At 38.1% G+C, this 19,235-nt stretch overlaps 1 protein-coding gene across 2 annotated transcripts in view; it reads left to right on the forward strand.

Moving 5' to 3' along the window:
* The window catches only part of LOC127633912 (V-set and transmembrane domain-containing protein 4-like), a 31,293-nt gene extending 16,303 nt beyond the window's left edge, over window positions 1–14,990 (forward strand). Inside the window, exons 3-8 of one of the 2 annotated variants that reach the window (XM_052113290.1) lie at window positions 7,773–7,826; window positions 11,535–11,642; window positions 11,841–11,874; window positions 11,978–12,099; window positions 12,929–12,993; window positions 13,493–14,990. In XM_052113290.1, coding sequence (XP_051969250.1) covers window positions 7,773–7,826; window positions 11,535–11,642; window positions 11,841–11,874; window positions 11,978–12,099; window positions 12,929–12,993; window positions 13,493–13,618 — 509 coding nt within the window. In that variant the 3' untranslated portion in view covers window positions 13,619–14,990. The remainder of the gene's footprint in view (window positions 1–7,772; window positions 7,827–11,534; window positions 11,643–11,840; window positions 11,875–11,977; window positions 12,100–12,928; window positions 12,994–13,492) is intronic. The other variant, XM_052113291.1, reaches the window with a different exon arrangement.
* The last annotated feature ends 4,245 nt before the right edge of the window (window positions 14,991–19,235 follow it).

Consider the following 19,235-nt stretch of genomic DNA (forward strand, 5'->3'; position numbering starts at 1 on the left):
GTAGCACAGAAAGAGCAGGGAATACTGACCCTGAATACTGTTTGTGGGTTCTATGATGCTGCAGGGAGATGTTTTGTGCCACTCTTTTCAGAACGTGCTTTGAAAGACATAAATAAAGCCTTCATAGGGTAAATTGGTGAATTCTTCTTCTGTCTTTATGGAGAAAAAAAGCAACAATTTGAGTAAAAGTTGAAGTGTGTAATTTCTTCATTTTTAAAATACTTTCTCCCATCCTGCTTTATATGCAGAGACAACTACATGCATAAGTAAGCCATTCGTAGGCTAATTTTCCTGAAAGTGTAATCACTGTGGCTAAGGATGGGAATTGTAAAGAATTAAAAAATCCTGGTTCCAATTCCTTAAGAATTGCGATTCCATAATGGTTATATTAACAATTATATTAGTAATTTTGAAGAAGCCTTTTTATTTATAAGAACTGCAATTCTTACTGGATTTACTCCACTCTACAACCGGTTACAGAATAATGAATTGATTTAATAATTTTTGGTGTATTTACACAGACTTTTAAATTAAAATATTTTCTTAGTTCATTAAATTTTATAAGATACCACTAATTATAACAAAACTTACAATGTGTATCTTCAGTACATTGTCATATCAACAACAACCATTCAGTAATTTATCTGATTTAAGTCTCACAAGCCTTAAGAACATAACACAGTAACATTTCTTGGTTAATTTTGGTCAGTCATGACAAAATGAACTACTTGCTTGTTCAGCAAGTTTTTTCATTCACCTTTAAAGAACAGGCTGATAAGAGTAAATGTTTTCGACAGTTAGAGCTGTATGTTTTGTGGTGTAAACTCAAAAGAACTAGCTCAAGCAATTCATTTGGGAATCGTACTACCCTGATCACAGTGTATGTTTTGCACTGAACATTCAAGAACTGGTTTATTAGAGTCATTAATTCAGGAATCGGACTACACTGGTTGCACTGGTTTTGTGTGTGTGTGTGTACTGCTGAGCGGTGCCACAAGAAACACTGTCAAAGTATTTTAGTACAGTGAAGAATCTTACAGTGGTGAAACACATTCAAGAACCACCATCATTTCAGTATATATATATATATATATTTTTTTTTTTAAACGGCACTGGTTTTGAACAAAAAAAATTTCTCATTTCCCAACCCCTACTGTGGCTCTGTAGCACTTTCAGCAGAATTCTGTCAACCAATGGCGCGAGTTTGGGGTGGGATAACTGTTTGCTGACCAATGGAAGAGGGGGTTTGTTCTGGAAAACTGTTTTTTTCTTATGATTCCATTTGGCTACTCTTGTTGTCCAGAAGTTGCACAATTCCAAAAAATTTTGTATTATTTATGCTGTGCTAATTTTATTTCCATTGCTAAATGGCAAGTAACTTGTCATGTTAAATAAAAAGGCATTCAACCAATAAGTCTTTGTGAGGTTTAGCTGTCATACACTGCAACCATTCACACTGCAAATACAGAGGAAACTGTTATTTACTTTCATATTCACAAACTTTTAATACTCTTTCATACATTCAATACTTCTTTTCAATACTGATTATGCCGTTGCCATGCAATGAAATCATTAGTGTGTCAATTCATGCAGCTGCTATGTTGAAACATGCATGTATTCATGCATATTCTGCAAGGATTCTTTAGGCCTTTTTTAAAACACTTTTAAAACTTTTGTTCCGAGGGCATCCTATACAGTGACACAAGCCTTCTGTAAACCACTGGCAGTTTTTTATCTGGCATTTGTTTTAGTTTTTTTTTTCTTCTCATTTTTGAGCTCTATGATTCAAAAGAGCTTCTGTTCATCCCAAGTTCTGTCATGCATGAACAAGAGCTTCAAAAATAAGCACATCACTGCAGGATCCAAGAATAGAGAAATAAATTGTAGTCCGTCATGTTTCTGGTAAGCCTGCAGGTTTGTTTTGTTTGTTTTGTCATTTTCTCTCCCTCCTTTTTCACAGGCGTGCTCGACTGGCATGATCAGCGTTTTCATGTGAATGTTCATTGTTCTAAAGGGGGTGCCGATCATTCCACTTATTGCTTGTTGAGCAACACCTGTTCCAGCCTCATTGCACTCCCTACATATGCCCTCATGTTTCTCTGTTTCTTTGCCAGATTAGTATGCTAATTTGAGTACTACCTCACTCTCCTTGTCTATCTGGTCCTGTCTTGTCACTCTGTTGGTTTGCCTGCGTTGTTCGGGTTGTGGTTTGCCTTCCAGTCTTCGATGAGTTCACCCTGGCAATCCACTAGTGAATTCGACTCTATGCCCTCATGCCGGGGATCTACACTTCTGCTGTTGCTCGCATTGTCCACTGGACAGCTCTCTCATCGTCAATCTTCTACGGAGTATTCTGCCAAGCTCCTCCTGACTTCCATGACACAAACACTCCACTGATGAACACACTACTCTCTACTCTGTGAGATGGTACATAACTGACTTTATTAATAAGTATTTTTGGAACTATTATCTGTGGCAACTCGTACCCAAATGCTCATTAGACAACGATTCTGGTGGCCATCACTAGTGCACATAGCCATGGATTTTGTTACTGGTCTGCCCCCTCCCATAACAACACAGTCATTTTGACTGTAGTGGACCGGATCTTTAGCAAGGGTGACTTGCGGTAGCAGTCATTAATCACGTCTTACAAATTAATGGCCTCTCGGTCAACATGGTTTGTGTCACATGCCGACAGCTGGGGGCTACAGTGAGTTTGCCCTCTGGGTTCAATCCCCAAACAAATGGGCAATCTGGGCAGTCAAATCAGGAGCTGGAGAAAGCTCTGCGTTTCGTGGCCTTCCGTAATCCATCTTCTTGGAGCGATCATTTAGTCTGGGTCGAGTACACCAATAACTCCTTGCAGCCTCGGTTACCAGCTCCCTCTTTTCCCCGCACAAGAACCCGATGTCCAGGTTCCGTCAGTTCACGCCTTTTTGCAGAGGTGCCAACACCTGGAAAGCCGCCAGAGAAGCCCTCAGTCTAGCTGGTCCTGTCTTGTTGCCCGTATTGTTCAGGTTGTGGTTTGCCTTCCAGTCTTTGCTGAGTTCAGCCTGGCAATCCACTAAGGAATTTTGCTTTATGCCTGCATGATTGTTGCTATTATTGTCCGATGGACTTCTCTCTCATCACCAAGCTTCCACAGAGGATACTGCCAAGCTCCTCCTGACTTCCATGACACAAACACTCCACTGACGGACACACTACTCTCTACTCTGCGCAGTGGCGCATTACTGACTTTATCAATAAATATTTTTGGAATTGTTACCACTGCTACTGGGTCATTCACTCCAGCACCTACACATTAAAGTAGTCCATGTGCAAGCAGAAAAAGCTATATGCAGAAGACAGTATATACATAGACAACTGGAAATGCCATACATGTTCTAAATTCTAAATCTGTGTCTAAGGCTACGTACTAGATACTCAATAAGCAAAAAAAAAAAAATCTAGTTAAAGATTGGAATGGAATAAACCCAATGGAATAAAAATCTAAGTTGTGTGGATTTTAGTTCATGTCTGTTAGCTTTGAAACCATCTATATGCAAGTGTACTTCTGAATGTTTTAGCAGATTTACCTATTTAAAATGTATAGACTCGCTTTCGGGAAAACAAAAAAATACTGATGTCTCATGCATGACTCATTCATTTTGTCCAATCAAATGCTTTCTAGAATAAGAATGTTCCCTCTCACTAATACCACCTACATAGCTATAGCGAGTAGCAAAGCATGTTCATGGCTGTGATGTTAAACGAAAAGTTCACCCAAAAATGAAAATTCATTCTCATTTACCCTCATGCCATCCCAGATGTGTATGACTTTCTTTCATCTGCTGAACTCAAATTAAGATTTTTAGAAGAATATCTCAACTCTGTAGGTCCATACGTTGCAAGTGAATGGGTGCCAACCTTTTGAAGCTCCAAAATCCACACAAGGTCAAAATAAAAGTAATCCATATGACTCCAGTGGTTAAATCAATGTCTTCTGAAGCATTATGATAGGTGTGGGTGAGAAACCAATATTTAAGTCCTTTTTTACTGTAAATTCTCCTCCCTGCTGAAGCAATCTTCACATTCCCATTCTTCTTCTTCTGTTTTTGGTGATTCACAGTATTAATGCATATCTCCCCCTACTGGGCAGAGAGGAGATTTTATGATAAAATGACTGTTTCTCACCCACACCTATCATATTGTGTCTGAACACATGGATTTAACCATTGGAGTTATATGTATTACTTTTATGCTCACTCTCTGTGGATTTTGGAGCTTCAAAATTGTGGCACTCTTTAGCTAGCATTGTGAGGATCTACAGAGCTGAGATTTTCTTTTAAAAATCTTAATTTGTGTTCTTCAGAAGAAAGAAAGAAAAAATTGTAATACAATAAAGAATACTGCACTCATGAAACCAATTCATCAGGACTTAAATAAGCTAGTTATACATGATTAGCATACATGCTTTGACACTTTGAGCCACAGTCAGAGTCTATTAAGCCCGAGACAGAGCATTTGTATTAAAATTAATGGGAGAAATTTGAATGCCCATTATGGCGGATGTAGGAAAAGTAGTTCCACCTTACAGGTCACCTTTTAGATACAGACATTGGCTGTCAATCAACTCGAGAATGCACATGTGCTAGCTGAACAAAAAAATAAATAAAAATGGAATAAAATGTGTATATATATATATATATATATATATATATATATATATATATATATATATATATATATATAAAAATGCTGATTGGTTAACTGTCGTAACCTCCGTTCCCAGATGGAATTGGTAGTGGAATTTGCATTCCACTCCCCCGGACATACGGGTATAAAAGGAGAAGGAATGCCCACTCTCATTCAGGTTTTGTGCTGAGGAGCCGAGACAATGTCCGGACATTTCAGTGGCTAGTACAGCATTGTGGCAAGAGGGACACAACGTCTCGTTCCCTCCATCAAGGACCAAGACGTTCCCCTTCTGTCACTGACTCGACATTGTGTCATGTAGAGACTATAGGGTTAACTATAGAAAAATTCTACAACAGCTGAACCGTGTTACGTGAACTGCTGATGCTGTTGCAAGCAAGCTGCAATGTGCGTAATAGCAGGTGCATCTGTCTGCACGTAACCTCCCCCAATGCCCCAAAAAGGAGCTCTACAAACACGGCAGCCGGGGGCAGAGAGGACTCTGCCCAAAGGAGACTCAGGTCTGCTGATGTGAAACTACATCACAGGGGGTTACCTGAGTAACAGTACAGGACATATTAGTATCCGTAGTGGGTCTAGCTCCTCCAACGAATTTGTGAGCCACAAGGCTAGGGATGAAGGACATCCAGGGTCCACAACTTCGTGAACTCGACAAGGGATAAAAGTGCCTCAGGGGAGGAGAAGGGCACTATAAACAAGCGATACACATGGTCAGTTGTTCTGTATTACCAAACTCTACCTGTTTGTACCTGACAAAATACGGGATGAAACCGGCTCAACCTGGAGATTGTAAAATCTTGCAAAGTTATTTGCTGTAGCCCAGCCCGCTGCTCTGCAGATGTCTGCTAGAGAGGTGCAATGGGCCAGTGCCCACAAGGATGCCACAATCCTAGTAGAGTGCGCTCAGATTCCCAAAGGGGCGGGCATGGTCTGGGCCTGGTATGCCAGAGCAATGGCATCCACGATCCAGTGGGCAAGCCTCTGTTTGGAGACAGCGTTCCCTTTCCGCTGTCCGACGAAGCAGACAAAGAGCTGCTCAGAGCATCTAAATCTCTGTGTGCGATCAAAGTAGGTGCACAAAGCATGCACCGGATACAGCAACGACAGGGTTAGGTCTGCCTCCTCCCAGGGCAGCATTGGCAGGCTCACAACCGGATACCTGAAGGGGGTCATAGCAACCTTGGGCACATAGCCCGGCCAGGGTCTCAGGATCTGAGAATCTGCCGGACTGAACTCCAGGCAAGTGTCGCTGACAGAAAACGCTTGCAGGTACCCAACCCTCCAGATGGAGGTGAACGCAATCAGGAGGGCCGTCTTCAAGGAGAGGGCTTTCAGCTCGACTAACTCTAGTGGTTCAAAGGGGGCTTCCTGAAGTCCCAGGAGGACCACGGAGAGATCCCATGAGGGGAAGAGGTGTGGCCTGGGAGGATTCAGTCTCCTGGAACATGATGATCAGGTTGTGCTTCCCTAGAGACTTACCGTCCACTGTGTCATGGTGAGCCGCTATAGAGGCTACATATACCTTCAAGGTGGAGGGGGACAGCCGCCCCTCCAGCCTTTCCTGCAGGATGGAAAGCACTGACGTGGAGGTTCCAGAGGTCTGGGCATGGGTGCCAGATGGTGCCCCATCCCTGAGAAAGAAGGTCCTTCCTCAGGGGAATCTGCCAGGTATGTGCTGTCGCGAGCTGGGGAGCGGGTGGTCTGTGGGGAAATACCCGGCGAAACCACGGCCATTGAACTCCTTGAAATGAGTATCTGGGCAATGTAACTGCAATGTTGCCATGGTCATATTCTCGCAATGAGAACATGAACCATCCACAAACGCTGCCTCAGTGTGATCACTGCCCAGACACTTGAGGCAGTGCTCGTGACCATCAGAGGTGGAGAGATAACGATTGCATCCAGAAATAACGGAAAGGCATCTTTATAAAGATGCGTCTTTAACAAGACATTCAACGTCAATGTGTGTGCTCTAATAGAGAAAATATACTCTTTAGCAGGAATATATACACTTTTAGTGCTGTCGAAGTGCCCATGGGCGAAATCAGCTCTCATCGTGCAGAAGGAGAGAAAGCCGCTGGAAATGCGCCATATATCCAACAGCATACGCTTCTTAAGAGGTGAATGTATTCAGCTTGCTGATAGTACAACTGCTAGGCTCTGAAGAAAAAATCTGAATGAGAGTGGGCATTCCTTCTCCTTTTATACCTGTATGTCAGGGGGAGAGACGTGAAAATTCCACTCGCCAATTCTCATTGGCCTTTTCTCAAAAGAATAGAGCTGTTCGGGGATCTCAAGAGCGACCACTAGTGTCATTACACTGACACAACGTCGAGTGAGTGACAGAAGGGGAACAGTGTCCCAGTTAAAATATGGTACCAGCTTTAACACAAAAAAAACCTGTTTTAAATATCATTGTGTAGCACAAATAGCAGCTTGTATTTTTGTTACATAGCAATGTCCTGTTAGGCGATGTCAGGGATAATATTCTAGCAGAAGTATGTCACTTTATAGCATTTTAATGAGAATTTGAGTCATTAATATTTTTTATTATGTAGTAACCATTTTACTAAAGCAATAATGCATTCAAAGTTGTGTGTATTGTAAACATATTCATGACGTGCCTAACAATGGCCCTTAGCTATGACTATATTCACAATATTTCAAGGTTTCTTGTACATTATTGCTTAACTATACTGCTGACACAGAAATCACAGTCAACACAGGATTGTAAATACAATTTTGCTGTTCAGTGGTCAGTTGCACACCCAAATAGGTGGTAAACTTTCCTGGGCAGTCAGGGTGGCTATGTTTGTAGTACCAGCTAGCCCTACGGTCATCAGCTGCTGCCGTGGTTATGCGTATTTCAGGGCGTCACAGTGGGTGTTAGCCACCACGAGCTGTGGACAGAGCAGGAAGATATCCAGAGAGAGAGAGAGGGATAGCCTTGCTGCTGTCATCCCACACACAATTCCCCTTGTAATTAACATGATTTAACTGTGTGTGTGTTGTGTAATTACGATGGTTTGGAGCCACAGTGATGAGTGTGCAATTCTCTCTTCTTCCTTTCACAGTTCATATTCTCCCAGCTGCTAGACCAAAGAAAGAACTCTGGAGTCTGTTTGAAGGTAAGACCCAGAACTTTGTTCACCCATATTGTCTTGGATAAAAAGAAACATGCTGAACATGATGTTCCAATGCAATTAGTGTCTAGAAATGGAAGGAAAGATAGCTTTTCTTAAGGGAACAGTTTACCCACAAATAGAAATTCTGACATAATTTACTCACCCTTGCATCATTCCAAACCCATATGACTTGCTTTCTACTGTGGAACACAGAAGGTGAATTTTTGAAGAATACTAGCCTGTCTTTTCCATATAATCAGTGTATAAAGCGAAAAATGACTGGGGCTGTGAAGCTCCAATGACCTAACGCACCCTAAAAATATAATTCAAGTAGTATTATGACTCAAAATATCTCAAGTGTTCTGAAGCCATACGATAGTTTTGTATGAGTAACATATATTATATATAATTTTAGTCAACTAAAATAACATTTGGTTTAGTTGACGATATTGTGCAAAATGACAGACCGAAATGTATCCAAACATTTTTAATTCCCAATATACTATGACTGGAAAATTTCAATTAATTTTTTCTAGATTTGCTTTCTTGTAAAAAAAAAGCAGCCAGGTTATTCTTTAAAAATTCACCTTTTGTGTTACACAGAAGAAGTTAGTAAATTATGACAGAATCTTCATTTTTGGGTAAACTACTGTATTTCATTAACTGCAGCTATTTTTACAAACCTGTTACGCATTTGGATATGTATTTAGACATTATTAAACTATAATTTATCAAAGTTTACCATTTTAAAATGGATTTTAAAGTGTCAGTTTTTGCTGTTAACAGAAATGAACGGCAAAATTGTGAAAATTCTATTAGCATGTAAGATCAAGAAGAATCAGAGTAAACATGTAGCAATTTCAAACTTTCTATAGTAAAAATTTATTTAAAATAAGTGAGGTGAACAGCTATAATAAACAATAAAAGGCATAAAAAGAACAAACAGTAAACAATAAAAACAATAAGAACATTAAAGAATGATGCAATGTCTTTATTCATTCATGAATCTGTGGCAGTGTGTAGAAACGATGGTGTGTACCTTGCAGATAGTGTAGAGTACCTTGCAGTACCTTTTATTCACACCGCGAGGTCCAGCATACTGGGAGGAGGGTACAGATCGGGGGCAGGGTCTGGTGGCCTGGGAGGAGGGTACTGGGGCTCCAGCTGAAACGTTCCTCCTGCTCCTCTGCTGAGGAGTCATAGGAGATCTGGAGGTCTGATCAGATGAGGCTGAGTCAACAGGCCTGCCAATCATGGGAGGCTGACCGTAGTCAGGGGTAACCCAATGCGGTGTGACAGGTAACTCACAAACCCATCAAATTATAAAACCTCCAGACTTCCCATCTCCCAGCAGCAGAGGTCGGCCTTATCATTGTAATTCAACCCCTCAATTGTTTTCAGGATCTTGCAGGCAAAAACCTTCATGTCAGCCTTCCCTTGATGGAGGGAGAAAAGCCAGTCAAGCTGAGCTGAATGCTCTCTGATGGTGCCCCAGGGGGTAGGAGATGGGAAAAGGAGGATGCCCATAATGCCTCTGCTGGGTCAAAATCTTGTTGAATCATTCTGACATGGGTATGAGAGCAAGGCAGGACCCAAACGCAGGGAGGCAAGGATATAGGCTTTATTAATAATAATAAATAAGTACAAACCAAAAAAATCTCACAGGAGATAAAACAAACAGAACAAAAACACTCACAAAGCAATAAACCAGAAACCGACTGAAGTCTATAACAGATACAGGAACCAACCTACTGGCGACAAATATTAACGATTCGACACAGGACTCAACAAGAGGGGAGCTTAAGAAGGGAGAGGTTAATGGGGAGTTGGTGCCACCAATGATTAGTCAATTGGAGAACTATTGTTCAACGTGGCAATTTCACCTGTCAAAGTTCACCAAACTCGAGGCAAAATCAGCGTGAGGAAATACTTTGCTATCGGAAGTCCATAGCACAAAATTCACGATAGCGCGGATTCCCTTTTGAGGTTACTGTTTGCCCGCAGAATTTGGCCATATGTGTGACCGTGCCTTTAGATTTATTGAATCATGTCCATTTTTTTTTTATGTTCAGATGGCAAGTGGAGGAAGTCATCAATTATTTTACCGCTGAGATTAAGGAAACCATTCTTATTAAATCAGCAAAAGTGATTCCGTTCAGGGCCATAAACTGGTCAGCTGGGCCAATAGCCTTGGACATCGAGCCACGAGACTGAAATCGCTCTGCATTCCCACCATCGGGCCTAAAGCCCCGCAACGTTGCCCTAAAACCCACCCTTAATATGCCGCCCTGATTCAAATGTCCCACACCCCAAACATTTCACAAGCCAAACCAAATACCCATGTTATCTAGTTATCTAGAATATCAAGTTTATATTGTATGTAAACGTTAGCTAGCTAGCAAGATAAATAACCATTGACAACTCACTGACTTTAACTGCCATGTCCCGAGTGGTCTCTCCACTAACAGCGGGACGATGTCCCAGCACACCATCCATGATCTCGACCCATGGAAAGTTCCTCCTTTGGGCACCACTTTGTCCATTGTGCATCTTAATGGATTTGTAATGTGTCCGCAATTTGTTTCACTGAGATGCAGGTGCGTGATGTCACACAAATATGTCGGCAAGCAGAGAGGTACAAAGTTAGTGATATACATGTACTTTTATTAAATGATATCGATCAGTTAGTCAAAGTTCCTACATTACTAGATATTAAAGCTTGTTTATCAAACATTTGCTGAGACTGGTGTACAAAACACTGATTGTACACCAGTAGTACAAATGATAGCATAGCACCATTTTTTATCAGTTGGGTTGCTAGGAAAAAGTCAAAACCTTGTTATGCTAACGGGAGTGTTGCAGTGTTGGTTGTTTAAAAGTCATTTTCCAAGTATCTGGAAATGGAATTAGTTTATGGTCAGAGTTCGGAGAATTCAAGTAGAATATCCCACATCTGACTTGAATGAAATGCAGCACAAGTGTCTCGCTTATCTCCGCCTTTGACATGGACTGCGACTCAATCCCCAATTGACCTTCTTTGGCCCAAGGGTAATCGGTGGCCATTTAAAAGGCCATTGGCTGTTGGCCCCAAATAAGCTCAGAGTAGGCATGATTAAGCCCAGAAAGTGACAGTGGGACAAAACTGGCCTTGGCATACCTTAGTATGCCTTAATTTGGCCCGACAGTGGAAACGGGACTATTTGGCCCAACAGCGGAAGCGTGGCCTATGAGACAACATCATCTTGCATTACTGGAGATAGACACAAGATAAAGAGCTGCACACACTGTCCGCTACACTTCGATGCACAAAACACAGTGATGGTGACAATCAACAGTGAACCCATGATTATTGACACTAAATGCAACAACAAATTAACAATAAAACAGTGTAAATAAACTTGAAAACAGTAAAACCAAGCAAGCTCATTAATTATTCATGCCCAGTGCATGATTGAATGTAGAATTTACATAAAATCTTCATGTTCAAGCTTAATCTTATTCAATGTAGAAAGTACTTAATCTTTTCTGCTATATTTATTTCACCACAAAAAAAAAATGTCAGTGTAGATCCTGTTGTCAAGTGTGTGTATTTGTATGTGTGTGTGTGAGTGTGTGTAGTGAGATATTTTTTTTTACATTTACTTGTTGAACACACACTTGTGTCTTTTTGAGTAGATTTGCATGAGGTGTATTTTTGCTTGTGTGTTTCAGATGTGTATCTGTGTGCAGTCCTGGTTTGTTGTGTTGGGCTTTTGTGCATGTGCATGTTCACTTTAGCTGTGAGCTGTAAATATCTGCAGAGGAAGAGACGTTTAAAAGGTATGAACTTTCATCATGCTTTTGTTGACTAAATAGTCTAATAAACAATTTATGTATAAGTTATGAAGTGCAATTAACATGCATGTTGGTATTTATACTCTATACATTTGATGTGATCCTGGGGTTGGACAGTTTTAATGCCCCTGTGAAAACGTCTGATGACCATCTTAAATAATCTGTATTTCATCATTTTTCTAGAAAACTATCATTTGGTCAAGAGCCCACAGAACAGGTGAGAAACATGAAGAAAATTGGACAGCAGGGGGGAAATTTGTAACAGCAGGGGAGAAGTTCAACTGTCCTCACAAAGAGGAATTTTGTCTATTTGTGTTCAGCTCAGGAGAGACAGTCACTAGTTTAGTCAGCCTGTCCCCGGCTCTTCCAAAAAAGGAGAGAAAGTACAAGAAAAAGAAAATCACGGAACAGCCAGATGTGCCACCAGAGATTCCGGCTAAAGGTAACATTCCTAAAACAATCCCTGTAATTGCTCATGAACTCTGAGGCAGTGTGCAAGATGGTTTGCTGCTGTTATCAGTGTTAGGAATGCATGCAACAATCCATGAGGTAACAATTTCAGGTTACCACTTTTTACAGTGTACTTTTATCTTATTTGTATGGTAAATATAAACTAATTTGTCAGGACAAACTTTGATGTTGGCTTGACAAAGCCTTGTATGAAAGTTTAATCTAGTTGTAAAATTTTGCAGTTTAATGGTTATACAGTCATTACAGTAAGTTTAACAGCCATTTAGCTAGCTAGATAGTCAAACAGTCAGATAAACCAATATACAGACAGACAGACAGACAGAGAGAGAGAGAGAGAGAGAGAGAGAGAGAGAGAGAGAGAGAGTGAGCACCTTAAAGCACATTAAAGGTCTTTTGTGGGTTTACATTTTTTTTGACAGTTTTAGAGTTTGAACTAATGAGAATTCCATTGGCTTGTTTGAACATTCCATCAATGTTAGTCTATGGGATTTTTCTTATTTTTGATTGTCCGTCATGTGTAAATCGTGTCTCCAATCAGTTAGAAAAGATATAGTACACAAAGTCAGAGTAGTCTAAAGGCATATACCAAGTCTGCAAGATGTAGGTTGAAAGCTCTAGGAAGTGTTAGTGTTAAAAATGTTGGTCTCGGTTTAAGGATTTTGAAAAAACCCTAAATCAAGTTTTTAGAATGACAGTTTGTTGGCTTCGTCAAGTCATCGTAAGAAAAACATTTGTGTATAACAGTATGTGTATAACAGTATTTTACTCTTTTAATGTTACTTTGAAATATTCCATTTCAGCCCCTATTGCAGACAAAATCCGAAAGCCAAAGCTTTTAAAACCTCAACCCAGGAAAGTGGTTTTGGTAAGTTCCTTGTATGTTAACTGTTTTTATTACAAAACTGCCAATACATGTAATTAATCTCATTTTCTTTTTTCATTTTTTTTTTAAAGTCAAAAGCAAAAAGTATTCACAACTTGTTGTATGTCGGCAATGTATTTCCAAGTGAAACGGGATATTCAAAAAGACAAAAAAATTTAAAATAAATATGCAGTGCAAGACATAATTTTACCCTTCATTAATTCAATTATGGAAAGTGTTTTTATAATAGGTGTTTGGAGGGGAGGAAATTGAGGGATTGGTGACAGCTAAAAAGGAAAGTTATTACAAAGGCGAAACAAGGTTTTATAAAAGAAGGCAAAACAATTATTTGGAATTAAATGCATGAAACATGTGCAATAATACAATAAATGTGCATGAAGAAAGTAAATAGGAATTTAGAATTTTGATTCCATGTTGATATTTACCTTATTTAAAATCTTCACATATCTGTCCCCTGCTGTTCCTGTTCCTGAACCAACAGCCCAAAATTGCAGAGGAGAGTCTGACATATGCTGAACTTGAACTGATGAAGCCATTGCCCGATGCCAAAACTGCAAAGACAGGAACTGTGTATGCTCAAATACTCTTTGAGGATAAGCAAGTCTAGCATTAACTCCATTTTCTTGGTAAAAAAAATATTATTTATAAAAGCTCTATATTGATTTTTGTCATCACCGACACCGTTTTTTTCTGTATATGCATATTTCTTTCTATCTGTGCTGACTCTCCAAATGTTTAATGTTTATGTGTAATATATATGTAAAACTGGACACTAAGCAAATGTACAGTAGACAGATAATTCTAATCTGAAAATACATTAAACATAAAAATACATTTTTGAGCTTAACTTGTGTTGGACCCAAAACATACTGTAGCTTTACATCTGATGTTTCACACAACTGAGAACAACTGAGTAGCTGAGGAGCCAACAAGTCTCAGACAAAAACACTCCTGTTATCAAACAAGCCTTCAGATCTGTGTCCTATCCCTGTGGATGAACTCCCTATTGTAAATGTGTCCAAATCAGTCAACAACAAAACAAAAGCATCTGTTGCATAATGTCCATTACCATATCAAAAATCACATTTACACTAATGCACTTACAATGGATGTCTGGAGCATGTATTTTTGGATTTTGGAGGGTTTAAAAGTAGAAATGTGAATTATATATATATATATATATATATATATACACTCACCTAAAGGATTATTAGGAACACCTGTTCAATTTCTCATTAATGCAATTAATAAAAACAGTGCTTTGCAAATATTTACATCGTGTCCTCTAGGGTAGTCTTGCACATTCAGTGTAGAAGTCACCAGGTTAACCGAATTTACATAGTCATGATAAGAGTAAAAAAATGAAGCAAGCATAGAAATTTGCACAGCAAACATTAGGAAGTGATTTATTACATTTGTGTAATGTTAATGCCTGAAACAAATATTATGTACAAATGTATTCTAGTGTAATGTCTTGCTTCATTGTACAGTGCATTAATGTAAAAGTGTTTTTGTTTATTTTACAAACTGAGGGATGGGAGTTGAAAGAATTTTCTGTGGTAATAAAAAAAAAAAAAACATTTGAGCTTAACTTGTGTTGGACCCAAAACATAGCTTTACATTTGCAGAATTCGCTTACGCCTGTTTGTTTGTTTTGTTTTGTTTTGTTTTTTATGGCTTCATGGACTTAATAATGGAAGTTAATGAAACTTGAATCATATGAACCATATCTTGAATGGACATACAGGCACAACTGATTTGACCCCTTCAGTGTCAGTCTTTAAAGGAATAGTTCATCCAAAATTGAAAATTATTTTATCATTTATACTGTTCCCAGATGTGTATGACTTCATTTATTTTGCAGAACACAAACAAAGATTTTTAGAATATCTCAGCTCTGTAAGTACTCACAATGCAAGTGAATGGTGGCCAGAACTCAGAAGGTCCAAAAAGGAAATAAAGGCAGCATAAAAGTAATCCATATGACTCCAGTGGTTAAATCCATATCTTCAGAAGTGATATGATAGGTGTGGGTAAGAAACAATATGTATTTAAATTAACAGGTGGCATTAATGTTGAAAATTGTTGATATTTTATAATTACTCTAATTAATTATTATATTAATTAAGCACTGCATAGCTAATATGAGTGTAGTAATGTCACATTAACATGTTATTTAGAATTACCATATATAATCTACATAAGATTTAATGGTTATTTGTTTTATTTTTGTACTATAATGTGCTTTTCTGAGTATAGTGAAATTGTTGTCCTATATTGTTTTCCTATAAATTGAAATTATTTGATATCATGAGAAAAAGGCACCACTGACATTAGTAAAAGGCCAAAATAAAAGACATTTTATACAGTATAATTAAAGGACACAGTTATCCAGCATCTGTGAAGAGCATCAAAATCTTGCACTTGTGCAAAAACATGCAGTATTTTCACAAAGTTTGATTGCATATGTTACATTTAAATGTATAAATTTACATTTAGCTGGGAAATACATTTACAGCACAAATGATGGTTACTCCAGGGTTGTGCATCAGCATTAGATGCTGGAAATTTCCCGTCCCTTACTGCATCGCATTAGTAGATTAACAAAAGCCTACTCATTGTTCTGGTGGCTATACATATCATTACTTCTTTTAGGTGGGCATATGAAAAATCCTAAGAAAGTTTGATGGGCATACGGAGTATGCCTACGTATGCCATAGACTACACTACTGCTTTTATTGCTTCAAAATGCCCTAAATCAGCCTAAAATATGTTCAAGCTCTATGAGACAAACCAAAGCCAGTGAAAGAGTGCACTAAAAGTAGACGTGGGTTTGGATTAGCTCATAATAGAAAGGTTTCCATTTAGGACCAGACAGGATTCTTTGAGTGGCATCCAGAGAAACATTTATGAAGTAGGTCATCTGAGACTTGCACGTGCCCCACCTATGACATACTGGGGAAAAAACTGAGCAAAAACCACATCCTTGACTCCTCAAACAAACTGACTTTCATTTGCCAGTTTTCCAGAGAGTGTCTGAAAGCTTATAATTCTGTCACACATTTCCCATTTTTAAAATGATTTCAAGGGACAGTGCAAACAGAACCAAATTCATGACAAAATAAGAGGTCTACATACTGTTTACTCACTCAGGAATGAAGAGTTCATAAAAAAAAGTCATGTAAATTATGAAGTGAGTTATACAAAAGTGAAAGGTCAGGATAATTTCATTGAATTCTACACTGTAAAATTGGAAAAAAAGCAGATTGAATTTTCTTTAGACCAATTGGTCTGTGTTTAACGAAATTAAAAACACTGCCTCCAATGGCCAAGGTGGTAAGTTTTGTTGGGCGCAGGGGCTAATTTGCCAACTGAAATGTCCACAGAGGGGCGCCAAAAGCGAGTTATGTAGCATGTTGTTTTCAGCTGTACAGGGTGTAATACAATAATCAGGAATGCACATTTTATACCAGCTTTTTCTGATTGATGGATTTTCCTCCTCAGTATTAAAGGTAATGTAGTTCTCTAACCATAAATTCTGATATTAAGCACAATTTTTTAAAAATGAAGAAAAAACAATGGCATTATCCTGCAATCATCCACTAAATCCCTAACATTGTGTCAGAAAAATGTTTTACACTGGCAAGCACCACTCGCATGTTCTTCAGAAATTGTAAAAATCAGGTTTACAGCTCTTTGACTGACAACATGCTTGATGCCCCGGTCCTCATAAATGTCCTGAGCTCTCCCATCATCACTCTTTCCATCCAAGCTCGTCTAACTCGAGATGTGACAAGATGAGCAGGAGAAAACAAGAGGTTCTCATGTTTGGCTTCTCAGAACCAGAAACCAGATCCTTGCATGTCTATCAAGCGGCAGTTTGTGAGTTGCAGGAAAGAGGTTCTGACATGTCCTCTCCAAGGAGCCTTTAGATCACCTTTCCCACACAAGCAATTTGCTGACTGTCTTTGGGTAAGATATCAATGTTTAATAGTGACACAGATATACACATGTTACTTCAAATGCTGAAAATTAGGAAATTATACAATGAGTGAATAATGTCTAAAAGTTTAAAAGAAGGTGTTTTAATATAGTCATAAACATTGAAACAAATGGGCTTAAAAATCCATTGATTTTTAACCCAGACCATTTTTTCCTCCATTATTATTTAATTATTGAAAAACATTAACATAAAAAATTAAATAAAAACCACTTTCCTAGAACAAATACATTAAGCTAAGCAAGTCCTGTTTCAACTCTGGCAAAAAGACCACCTATTAGATAGGTTAGATAGACATCTTTATGGGTCTATAGCATTCCAGATGCGTGACCATAATTTTGCCAAGAATGCATTTCTGGTTCTTTTGTTGGTCTATAAACCTAACCCTAAAGTCTAATCACTTTATTGGAATGGTGTTCCAGGACCAACAAGGATGTTAACCCAGGCAAATGTCCTACTTGCCAATCTCAGTCACCGTTTGGATATATATATATATATATATATATATATATATATATATATATATATATATATATATATATATATATTTGATATCGTAATGCATAACTCAGATCAGCCTTAGTGCTTTCTAATCGACCAACAACAGATATCATAAAACTTTCAGGTGACTTGAGGTGAAATGCCTTGCCATGTCAGTCACTGCCTGACTGTAATTGGATCAGTGACTGGATTGTATTGTCTGGTTCAAACATTGAGATAATGTAAGCCAGTCTTTTATGATTACAAAAATTATGAGATCCTAAAAGTTGAGCAGAGTTACAGTTTAAAACCAGACTCTAAAAGATAAAATATGTCTTCATGTTTTATATTCATATTTCCTTGCCATTTTTTATTTATATTTTGTTCCAAAATGCTTTCCATCATCTGTCAGTTAAGTAAACAAATCCTTCCTATTTATTACATCAATTTACTGCCCTCTCTTGGTGATAAAATGCAATGACAAATGAGGTGATATTTCTTGTTAAATATAAAGGTATTTGGGGTTCACAATGATTCCAGGTCAGGTAGCATGAATGCGCCAACCACCTGTGTATGCGCATACAGTCATATGAAGTATATTTTGACAGGCTTGAGTTAGACTGTCCGCAGACACTAAGCATTTGTGTCAAAACTGAATTATACTCTGACTCCACTGTGAGAAAGTTTATGTTCAGGTGTGGGAGCTGCTCACCATGATCAGGTTTGACTGTAAGCATTTGTGGAATCATTGCAAAAATAAAAAGTGGTTTAAAAAAAAACACTACAATTTTACAAATAATCAACTTTCATAATGTATTAATATATATCCAGTTCATAACTTGTGATAATATCTTGATATATATATATATATTCTTTTTTTTTTTTTTTTACAATATTTGGCTCATAGACATCACCCAATGCTTGGAGCACTGAAGCCATCAACTGACCGTAATTTTAATTTCATGTAATTGCTATTTTTATTCCAGCAGATGTCACCAGAGACCCCAATGCATGACATTTGTGGCCCCTACCAGCAACAAAACTGACCAATCTTTCAATTGACTGAAATGTGTTTATTGTTGTGAATATAACAATATAAAATGTGCTTATTTTAAATGAACATGGAGTAATTTAGAGGTATATAAATTGCCTGCATTGTCTGCAACAGCACTGATTAATAAAATAGCAAAAAAAATAATAATAATAATTCATAGAATCCCAAAAGAATTGCATATATTTAGTGCCATAACTGTAGACATTGTAATTACATTTCTAAACGTTATATATATATATATATATATATATATATATATATATATATATATATATATATATATATATATATATATATATATATATATATATATCGGGGGTTTCACTTCTAATGTGACCAGATGAAATGGGGTTCTCTGTTTATAAGTGTACAAGGGTTCAAATGGAGAAAAAAAGTCACGTACAGCACTTAAAATATACACTTTCCTTTAAACATAACTGTAATATATATTGCACCTAAAATCGTAATGTTGATTAAAATAAAAGCTCATTAAAGTACAATACAAAATATCTTTGTCATTTAATATAAAACAAGCCACTGTAAAGTGTGCTCCTCACTCAACAAGCCCACAACAAATCCATAAAACTACCAGGCAGAACTGCACATTTCGGTTGCCTGGAGACAGAAGAAAACAAAACTGTCCTCATGGTAGCCACGACTGTTACAATAATCCCATAAAGGCAGCAACAA

The sequence above is a fragment of the Xyrauchen texanus genome, chromosome 40 (assembly GCF_025860055.1).
Source record: "Xyrauchen texanus isolate HMW12.3.18 chromosome 40, RBS_HiC_50CHRs, whole genome shotgun sequence".
NCBI classification, from domain to species: domain Eukaryota; kingdom Metazoa; phylum Chordata; class Actinopteri; order Cypriniformes; family Catostomidae; genus Xyrauchen; species Xyrauchen texanus.